The sequence below is a fragment of the Asterias rubens genome, chromosome 18 (genome assembly GCF_902459465.1).
Source record: "Asterias rubens chromosome 18, eAstRub1.3, whole genome shotgun sequence".
Taxonomy (NCBI): Eukaryota; Metazoa; Echinodermata; class Asteroidea; order Forcipulatida; family Asteriidae; genus Asterias; species Asterias rubens.
The window spans coordinates 3,757,029-3,768,612 of NC_047079.1; the positions used below are offsets into that span (position 1 = coordinate 3,757,029).

The following is an 11,584-nucleotide window of genomic DNA, read 5'->3' on the forward strand; positions in this document are numbered from 1 at the left end:
TTGTCCACAACTAACTTTGTATGCCCTGACGAGCGGTGGCTTATTATTAAAATATTGGGTGTGCCTAAACCACAACGATATGCGCATGCGCACCACTCACAGAAGACTTTTGTGTTCGTTACAATAAGGAAAAAAGATGCAGGTTGACCATATTTAACACCACAATTATGTTTATTGTCAATTGCCGGCATTCCAGTATATGGAACTCGTTTACTGACTAATCATGAACTATACGTCTCTAAAACGCATTGATATACGGTTATTGTTAATTAATATAAAATGCGCTAAAGAACTTGTTTTCATATTATTTATTTGTTTGGATTTGCAAGTAGGAATAAGCAGGCAGTGATTTTACAATAAGTAAGAACAGATAGATCTGATTCAAAACAAATGTTAATTCCTACAGAGAGTCTGCGAGAGGCACGCCAGAAACCAATCTATCCTCATCGTAGCCTCAACATCTGACGTCACACTTCGAGACTCGTGAATAACGTCAGAGACCGGTGTCAGATGCAATTGTGTCCGCCATGCAATTCTCTCCGCTCCGGACACTTTTGCATATGCAATCGTGTCCGGGGCTATGCAAAAACCGTCCGGTGAACATGTACATGACTGTACTGTACTGTACATGTATGTGCGCGCTAATAAGTGAGCGTGCATGCACTGCACCTACTTATATGCAGCATAGACCTTATCGCAAATACCCACTGCGCAAGCGCCAACTTTTTTTACAATGCATGCTGGTCTAGTTGGTTACCAGCTGCTGCATGAACTCTTGACTCTTGACATGATGAGCGGTGACCGTACGGAAGCAAAACAAACTTCACATGGAAGCTGAAACCCGAAATAGAAATATCCTTGAACATTGGAACGTCAAGCAGTTGCAGGACTTTCTCAAAGAAAGAGGACTTCAAATAACACAAAAGGGCAGACTTCGTACAAAAGCAGAACTAATACAATTATCTCTCGAAGCCATAAAATGGGGAGAGGAATCAAGGTAAACTTTCAAACATTTATGATTTAGTATTTCTTGAGAAACTGTTTTCTAAAATTCTATCTAGAAGTTGGAAGTGTCCTACCTAGCTTTTCACTTTAGTTTTAGTCATGCTAATTCATGAAATAAATTATGCTATAATAGTCTGCTAGTGCGTAGTAGTCTCACTGTAGTGTTTAGGCAGTACGTTTGTACTTGTTGTGTGTAACTATTTTATTTGACTTCGGATTGGACTCCGAGTAGTGACTTGGGACCGATAGCCTATACTTGCGACTACGCACGCAACGTAAAACAACATCCTTCCTCCATACTTTCACTGTGTTTATTATAATGACAGTGTGACCAAGACAGTTTAGTTTAATAGTTTTATTAACAGTGTTAATAACACGTACCTGCTGTGCCTACTGCCCTGGAGGAAGCAACTTTTCGTTCTGGTTTTACTAGTAGTAGTACATCCACAGCCATCATTCATGATTCACGGTTTGTTAAACAGACAAATTTAATATCAAATAATTTAACAAATTAAATAAATTCTTAATGATAGGCTATAGTGTATCGTACTGACTAAATACCACCATACCAGTAGGACAAAGCACAGGTCAAAAGGCCCAGCCCTAGGACAGGTGATCATCTTACCAATCTGTCGGGAGGAGGAAGATTTACATGTATATAATCGCAACTAGGAGGAGCTGTGCATATTGGAATAACATTGAAGTTCAAATTTTGGTATACCTTTATGAATAAAATAAAAGGCACAAATAAGCCATCCTTGTCAATAGTATTAAAGTAGCATTTCTGGGCTGTTTATACATATATGAGAAGTCGCTCATCTGATGGCACATGATTTATTATTTGCAGAGACAGTGATGATGCAGAGAAATTGATCGTTCAGAAAGAGAGGGAAAGTCGTCTCGTACTAGAGAATGGGCTTGTCTCACTTCCCGATCCTCAAGCTTTAAATTCTAACTGGGAAGCATCAGCTGTCAACTTCCCCCCTACAACTACAACAGAAGTGGATGAATACATTACTTTGTGTAAGTATTGTTTGCAAGACACAATAGCTGTATCACATCAAGTGATGCCTGTATTTTATTTTCTCAGTTTGTGTTCATCATACATCATTTTTAGATCTGCATAGAAAATTTGACTTGACTGGGCCACATGTATGCTCTGGAGTACAGATTTTGACACAATGTACAGCAAGACACGCTTTATTTAGAGCAACTTTTTCATTTACAGGCGCAGAGAAACACCAAATCACCACAGGTGGAGAAAAGGCCAAAATAGAAGGACAGAGTGTGTGGCGGGCAAAGCATGTACGTGAGGTTCGATTCCATGCCATTAGTGACAATATTCGGTACTGTTTTGTTGACGGCCGAGTTGTGCCACAGAAGGCCATAACCAGTGCACCGTATTACACTTGGGTAGCATTGCACAAGGACACTGGATCGGTTGTATCTTCACTATGCTCATGCAGGGCAGGTCTTCGAGGGTTCTGCAAGCACACGGTTGCCCTCCTTTGTTACGTTGCACATGAAGTTCAGACGGGAGCAAACAAAGCATGTACATCAAAACCTCAGCAGTGGCATAAGCCCCCTAAGGGAGGCGAGAAGATTCATGAGCCTGATTTTGTAAAGAATTTTAAAATAGTTGGAGTAACAGGTGAGCTAGATCTAGAGAGTGCCGCAGTTGATCACAGCCCACGTAATAGAAATGCATTTGATCCAAGAGCTGTTGATGACAGGCATGCACGTAGCATTGGTGAGTTCGATCTACAACGTCTAGCTACAGTGACAGGTGGAAAATGCGCTGCATTGTTATATGCTCCAAGGAAGCATGTTCTATATGATGAAGATTTTGATTCTGTCCAAGCAGAAGAGGAGGTGGAAACTACAACTCAAGCACCAACTGTTCTTGAAGCCAGGGATAAAACTCTTGAATGTCTTAAGTTAGGAGACTGTGACACTGTACAATGCTTTCATGGTAACTTGCAGGCACCGCCTTGTGCGTTTGAAGCAGTGGCCGAAGAAACAGTGAAACAGAGTAACTCACCAAAATGGTGGAATTACAGGAGTGGCAGAATAACTGCATCCATAGCGCACGATTGTGCCTCGAAAGTTAAGGATTCAGAGGTTAAAGGGCGTTATAATTCTGTGTTGAGTAGGATCATGGGGTATGGGGGAAAGGTCACATCAAAATCACTAGCATGGGGGAAACAAAGAGAGAAAGTAGCCAGAAAAGTCTATGTAAAGAATGAAAAAAAGAATCATAAAGCGTTTCAGATTTCTGACACCGGGGTCAACATTCATCCCGATATTCCTTACTTGGCTGGTTCTCCAGATGGTCTCATAAAGTGCAAGTGCCACGGCATGGGAGTCCTTGAAGTGAAGAACCCCTACACCCACCGTCTCAAGACCATAGCTGACTATGCTATGCAAAGTGGTTCTTGTCTTGTGAATGATGATCATGGGATACGTCTAAAAAGAAACCATCCATACTATACTCAAGTCCAGGTACAGATGTTTGTAACCAAAACAACTTATGCCGACTTTGTTGTGAAGACAGCTCTAATTAACAACAGTATTCACATTGAGAGGGTCAATTTTGATGAAGTTTTTATCAGGGAACTCCTGAAGAAATTGAAAATCTTCTTTGAGTTTGTGGTGATTGAGGAAATACTAACTGAAAAGCTAAGAGAGTCAAAACTGGGTGTTGCTCAACCAGAGTTGTAAAATGTAAAATTAGGGGCGATCATCAAACTGGAAGCAAAATGTTTTGTTTTTTTGCCTTAAAAGTATAAAACAAAATTCCTTGAGTGAGTTCATGGAGTTACATGCATACCACTTAATTTATTTCATAAATCATAGTAAGTGCACAAGCAAAACTGTTTTTATATAGTACAATAAATATTTACCAAAAAGATTATAAATTATTCAGTCGAATACATGCAAGAGCTGTATGATTGAGAATTGTCTGAGTTCAACTACTTTTTCATGATGACTCAAATTTAGCCCAAATCTGTGCATGTTTGTTGACTGACCATTTTGAATGACCATGACACCAAGTAAAAACCTGGTACTGTCAGTTTTAGCAATCCTATATTTTACCTATGAACAAAGTAATATATTTATAAGAAGTGTATGTTGATTGAGTTTCAGTTTAAAGACATGGGCACTATTGGTTGTTACTCAAAATAATTTGCAGCATAAAACCCCACTTGGTAGTGAGTAATGGGGAGATATTGATAGTATAAAACATTGTGAGAACCGGCTCCCTCTGAAGTGAAGTAGTTTTCGAGAAAGAAGTAATTTTCCACAATTTTGATTTTGAGACCTCAGTTTGCGAATTGTAGGTCTCGAAATCAAGCATCTGAAAGCACACAACTTTGTGTGACAAGGGTGTTTTTTCTTTCCTGGTAATCTTACAACTTTTCACAGGTTTGTAATTGTATGCATATGTTGAGATACACCAAGTGAGAAGACTGGTCTTTGACAATACATGTATTACCAATAGTGTCCAGAGTCTTTAAAGAAAACAAAAACTTATACTGAACAAAAAATACTATTTATTGCAATAAATAATTTCCAAGTTAAAAAGCAATGCAACAAAAGATGCACAATATACATGTAGATACTTTTTTATTTGAGAAACATTTGCAAAAGAATATTTATTGTATAGATTGAATATCATCCTGTAGATACCAAATAATTTATATACTATTTAAATTTGTTTACTAACAAGAAATACCAATTGCAATAAATTATTTATTTATTAAAATAATATGAGATTTACATTGATGGATGTTCAATTTAACGAGAATACTGGTTTAAATTTATCATTTGATTAAAACCACACATTTTGCTTACAGAAGGTTTAGTTTTCATACATAAATCTGCTTTCACTCATGTGGTCCAAAAATCATATCCTAACCATTCCACTGCACAAGGCAAATCAGGAAACACTTCATTTGTCTCCAACAAGACACATGTAAATGCATACCAAAATGCTAATTTGTTTATGTTGAAATCAAACCTTATTTTCAAAGACCTTGTAGAAATACTTTCAGTTTTTGTTTGGTATACTACCATAGTGAAAGTATTTTTTTTAAATATGTTTTTTCTCTAATGCGGAAGCATGCATGACTAATGCTGTATAAATGTATTTATCTTCAAGTACCACTAAGCCTCCAATCAGATTCGCAGAATGGAGTGGCGATAAAAACCTATATTGCACGGCTAGTATCACTATCTGCGTCTTGTGTGTTCTTTGTCACGCGCCAAGTTTGTTTGAAGATAAATATGTTAGGCTATCACACGCGCGCTCGTGGAAATACGGAAAATATAGCGCATTTGCGTCCCATATCCAACTTGGCCTTCGGCCTTGTTGGATATGGGAAGCAGAAGCGTTATATTTTTCCACATTCAACTCACGCTTGTTTGATAATATAAGTACATGTAGTTTGAGCATCTGATTGGTGGATTAGCACGTATTATATAACACCCAAGCAGATCCTTGCCATTTGATTGGAGGATTGTCCGTCACGTGATAGCAAATAAAAAGTACCATTGCACGCTGAGTCACTCGCCGTGCTTTTTCGTTCCATCCGAAAAGTACCATTGCACGCTGGCACGCTGCCAGCGTGCAATGGTACTTTTCGGATGGAACGAAAAAGCTGAGTAAAAACATCACTGCGTGCGCGTGTCTTTGGTAACGCAGCAGGTGTTACTGCAAGAAGGCATAGTACAATTACTAGCATTCGGCTTCTACAGTTGAAATTGTTTGTTTTGAAAGTTGTTTCTTTCAATCAAAATTACAAAGTTCTACTTGGATGTTATATAAAACAAATAATGAATGTTTTTCATTCGTGCAATGGTGCGAATATGTTCATTCGTTGAAAGCTGGAATGTTCCATTCAACTCGGCTCCGCCTCGTTGAATAGAACATTCCATCTTTCAACTCATGAACATATTCGCACCATTGCACTCATAAACATTCATTATGTGTATACTGACAGATAACTTATAATATTGTATGGGTACTATAATATGTACATAGTTGCCGAGTGAATGTACCAGTAGTAAAAATAAATGTAAATTTGGTTGATATTTAACATTGTAACTGCCTGCATTATTAACAACTAAATCATTTCGGAACAAGGACGCTTTGCAGATTAACTAGCACACCACATAATGTAAACACATGATCGACAATGTCGCTTCGGAGTAATGGAAAATCTCCTTTCAAAATTTGAAACTCCTTCATCCTCCCGATGACCCTTTCAATGTGTATTCGTGAATTAGATACAGCAGCATTAGTTATGTTTGCCTCCTCAGTAAAAACCTTTCCCTTCTTACTAAACAGTGGTATCACCAGTTTACACCCGTGAAGGAGAAAGTCTGACTTGTCTTTGAAACCTTTGTCTGCCAAGACTACATCGCCGTTCTCCAATAAATCAAGCATACCACTCTTTCGTACAATTTCAATATCAGACATGTTTCCCCCTGCAGTTGGTGATAAAAAAGATACTGATCCTCCTGGGGTACATGCTACCAATACTTTGTATGTATGTCGTTGCTTATAGCTCGAGTACAATTTTGAATTGACATCACTTTGGGACGGCCTCTGTGTTTGAACTTCAAAACAATCAATTATTGCTCTAACCTGTCCATGTTTCTTGAAGCATGAAGGAAAATGATTCTGAATAGCAGAACGACTTGGCCAGTAGATTAAACTTTTAAGCTCATTAGCAAGAAATGGGAGAAGAGTTGAAACTATGTTTGAAATGACTGACGTACTGACACAGAACCTGACTGCTAGATCTTCATCATTTAGGTTTAGACGAAGTTTCATTAGTGTCAGTAGGAGTTCATCCTCCTTTGAAAGTTCTCTCTTTTGTCCTGGTTTTGCAGCCCCTGTTGTTTGCCAGCGTTTTGTTTTATGCGATGTTCTACCCCTGTAGTAATGTAGTCTTCCCATTTTTGATTTGACATGGTCAAAAACCCACATAAACACTGCATATGACTGTAATCCTGTGTAAAGTTTCATCAAACGTTCTTTATTCTTGATGTCATCAATACTAAAGCGCTTTGACTTCGAACTGCTATGCTTTGGCGTTGACCTCTTGGTTATTCTTTGTTTCTCTTTTAAGTCCTCAAGTTGTCTTTGCAGTTCTGCATTTTTCTGTCTCACTCGTTGAAGGGATGTTTCTCTTTCAAGTGGACATGTTCTTTGACATGATTGCTGATCAGTACTGACATACATACTACTATGATCGTGCTTGAAGCCAGCTGTACACGTCCCTAGCGGAGGTTTAGCGATCACATCGCCACAGATAACATCTATCCTTGGGGGTGCAGATTTAGGCGGTGGGGTCCCTCTTTTTTTAGGTGGGGGACGTCTAGTACTAGGCCTTGTAGTAGTGGTGTTACAGCCTCTGAGGTATTCTGTTGGATGTTGTGCCCATTGTCGGGGTTGGCCATATTTGAAGTGATTACTGCAAACTACAGTGTTTTTAGTTACTTTGAAGTGTTTTCTGTTACAAAAAAAGAAAAATAAAGAAACCAGTATTAATATAGTTACACTTAACGCTGCTATGTAAACATACTCTACTGGGCACATGTTACAACTCATGGACAAAATCAATAAATACAAAATTGTATTTTAAATATTATCTTCCAGTACGCGCTAATCCACCAATCAGAAGCTCGAACTACTAGGGGGATAAAAACGTATATGCTATGATCTCTGTTTGATATCCTACTGCCTCTGTTTTTATTACACAGTGCGTATTGCAAAATGTCATTTTGTCCCACTCCGGATACGGAGAGTGAAAAAAATTACATTCTAAACTTTGTGCGCATGAATGCTGTTTGTCATGAAATAACGTTCTGAAATTTTAAACTTTGCACGTTGCACGTGAGACTGGAAGATAAATTTGTTATCACACGCACGCTCGTGAAACACGAAAAAATATACATAGCGCGTCTGCGTCCAATATCCAACTCAGCCTTCGGCCTCGTTGGATATGGGACGCGCTATATTTTTTCGTATTCAACTCGCGCTTGTGTGATAATTTATAACATTGCAAATCCACCTACCTATTGATAAGTCTTGTCCATTTTGACTGAAACTGAAGCTTACATTTATAAAACTTGACTCGGTAAGTCTGACCCATATGTTGATACACGTTGGGCATCACCTTCATCCTGAAAAATGAATAACGGGTTACAAATTAAGCAAAATTGTACCCTACATATTCTGTTCTTTTCTTCACCAAAGCTTGAACTTAAGAGTTAAAACAGTACCGGTAGTGGTATGAGCTTGGTGCAGGTACATGTATGAGTTAGTATGAGTTGCCGTGGGTATGAGTTGGCGAACTGGTTGGAGTGGGTATGGGATGAGTTGACACAAGTACGACAAGTTGACGAATCAGTGAATTAATATTTTTTTTTAATGTGATAAACAGCAGCACTCCAGCAGCCTTTCATTGAAAGGCTACTATAGTATAGTACTGTAGATACATTGAAAGTCTGCTGGAGTGCTGCTGTTTACTATACTATAGGAGGTAGGATTAGTGCCAGTACTACCTGCTAGGCTAGTGCTACTGACGGAAAAGTTTCCGTATGGCGCCACCACTTTTTCATTCGATATGAAATAATATAGTATCTAATTTACCTCAATGAGATATCCTTTTTTGTAAAAATTAGTGAAAAAGTGGTGGGCCATACGGAATGTTATCCGTACAAAGGTACAACGGGTATTCGGTACAACACTTTACAATGCACTATAAGTATAACTTGACTGCAGCGTTAGAAAATATTCTGGACCGGATCCGGACAGTCATATCTCAGTTTGTAGCACATGTTGTTTCATACATACATGTATTTGTTTACGTGACTATCCTATATATAAGCACTTTACTTTAGCACCCAAGTACGGCTACGACTATAGTATATAATAGGGAAGTACTCTAGTTTATTGCTCCATGTTGGAAAATTGACAGATACTAAAAAATTACTAGTTTAGTAGATACATGTTATGTAGATCATAGATGACTGTGACACGGGTCGGTACTGGCACAACACGGACACAGTCTGACTCTAGTCTGATTTTAAGTTCATAGCTGTTTTTCTATAATAACTTGATTAATGACTCACCTTTCCGGATAACGACGGTCGTTTATGCAGCCAAACACGGCACACTGGCTGGACATTTTGCCGACAAAAATTTAGCTGTTTGTAACAAAATCGTATACGCCGCCGAGCTAGAGTACTACACTACGAGCTAGCTAAAGTGCGCCACCGCTAGCTCGACTCGTGTGTGGTCACTAACAATCCCAGGGTGCATTGCGTGCTCATATTTGCGATAAGGTCTATGAATATTCACGTATTTTATTATTGCAGCGAATACCCAACGGCCGAACATTTCCCATGTCATTCATGACATGCACTTAGCTTGTAAAAAAATGGCGAACGTGTTCCGTCGACCAAGGGCGTTTTATTTACTGCAAGGACGGTTTTGCACGGGGCAGACACAACTGCATATGCAAATGTGTCCGGGCGGACACAGTTGCATTGTGCAGCAGCGTCCGGGCGGACACGATTGCATATGCAAAACCGTCCGTCGGACATTATTGCATATGCAATACTGTAATACTATCCTCCGGATAGTATTGCATAGATGACATTATTGCATGCGACACCGGCCTCCAGCTGGCGTGTACATGCACCTTTGACCTACATTCATTTCACATAGAGAGCGCAGTCAAATTCTATGGCGGACGTGACATGTGTACTGTTTGGGCATCTATAGACGATGTGACCTCTAACGTCACACGAAAACCATAACATGATTCGCGCGCATACCGCCGGGCAAAACCTTTGTGTTTTGACAGCCAGCTAGAAAGTGTATGCCATCTCACCATAACTACGTGTCTTTTTGCCCGGCGAAACATGACGTATACAGTGTTTTTTTCAACAGAGGGCGTTTTAAATGTAAACATTGGTCACATCTCGTCTATTGGTGCATTCGATAAGCTTCCCTGGGTCGACCCCGCAATGCTCACTCGGGTGAGCCCCCGACAAGAGTTAATCGAACGATCACACTCGCCCTCTCGTGGTGACGGCATGCACCTCAGGTCAACCTCAAATGACCCACTCCACAAGCAGGGCACTCGGGGCTGACCCGGGTGAGCCCCGTCAAAGCTATTCGAACGACCGGGGAAGACCGGGTCGACCCAGGGAAGCTAAACGAACCCGCGGCGGCGGCGGCGGAAAGCTCATGTCACTGCACGTTTATACAATGATATCATTGTATCCAATGGAATCATTGGATCGGAGTAGCAGGTACCTGTCTTTGAGGGCACAGTCTATCCTCATCGTAGCAGAGGACGGTGTACCATAGGCTTTTAGGAGGAGCTTATTAATATGCACAAGCATTATATCCTCCAAAAAAGCACAGTCATTTATCATTTTAGTTCCACAGTTAAAGACACTGGACACCTTTGATAGTTACAAAGACCAGTCTTCTCATTTGGTGTATATCACAACATAATGCTCAAAATAACAAACCTGTGAAAGTTTGAACTCAATTGGTCGTCGAAGTTGCTGTTAAAAAGCGAATATTGTTCGTTGCGAATTGGTAGACATAAAATGGAACCGACATGGTTCACAATCTTTAAGAAAAAGAAGAAGGAAACATCACCAACAAAAAGAGAATACACACCTACAGTATTTCGTCATTGAGAACATTTTATATTATTTGTTATATTTAATATACATTTGCCTGTTGAGAAATGAGATCTTAGAATCACAGTCATGAAAAGCAGTACATTTCTTTTCGTGTATAAAGTTCTGTAAGTCAGTACGGTTTCGAGCAAAACTATCCGTATATTAGCCTTGCTCAAGGCAGTCGAATTATTCACTCCGAAAAAAGGCCGCCGCTGTATAAAACCCCACCCGTATTCACTGTGCGTAACATCGCACGACACGATGCCCCCGTACACTATCCGCATGCGTCGGCTGTCTGCCTGACGGCCTCCGCATGCGGTTAGTGGTACGAGTGCGGATGACTTGTGTGCACAGTAGTCGTACGATGTGACATACGGGTGGTCATGTGGTGTGATTACACGCACTACGCACAGGGTATACGGGTGGGTTTACAACGGCGTCTTTTCGGAGCGAATAATGCGACTGCCTTGACTATCCGTATATGTAAATTTGTCTAATATGTTTCTGTATTTTGGTTCGAAGCAAGATTCCTGCTGAATCTGACCTAAGTCTAACACAACAAATAACCAATAGATTGATTTTATTTATTTATATTAAGCTTATTTATTATTAAAAAGCTGATTTATATACCAGAAGTCCCTCTGTTGGTGTTTGGGTATGACTCCCATTTGTCTGGTGATCCCAATACGATAAGCCCTGATATCAAATTATAACCGAATAATTTGTCAATAATTTTGTAAATACCACCAAATTATTAAAGAAGGATCAATTCAGAATTGTATAGACCTTATTATAGACCTTATCGCAAATACCAATGCGCAAGCGCAGACTGTTGAATGAGGTGCATTGTGGGATAGATATG

At 39.6% G+C, this 11,584-nt stretch overlaps 2 protein-coding genes across 2 annotated transcripts; one reads left to right on the forward strand and one right to left on the reverse strand.

Moving 5' to 3' along the window:
- Window positions 1–1,382: 1,382 nt before the first annotated feature.
- On the forward strand, window positions 1,383–4,212 carry LOC117302597 (the record flags this gene model as incomplete). The annotated part of the gene is made up of 3 exons (XM_033786574.1): window positions 1,383–1,474; window positions 1,853–2,028; window positions 2,234–4,212. Coding segments are annotated over 3 exons (1,761 nt in total), but the record flags the coding sequence as incomplete, so codon positions are not given.
- A 1,763-nt stretch (window positions 4,213–5,975) lies between these two features.
- LOC117302517 lies at window positions 5,976–9,285 on the reverse strand. Its single transcript, XM_033786486.1, has 3 exons — window positions 9,151–9,285; window positions 8,092–8,199; window positions 5,976–7,526 (listed from the first exon to the last, which is right to left on the reverse strand). The coding sequence occupies exons 1-3, from the start codon at window positions 9,204–9,206 to the stop codon at window positions 6,137–6,139; spliced, it is 1,554 nt and encodes a 517-aa protein (XP_033642377.1). The 5' UTR covers window positions 9,207–9,285; the 3' UTR covers window positions 5,976–6,136.
- Window positions 9,286–11,584: the final 2,299 nt, after the last annotated feature.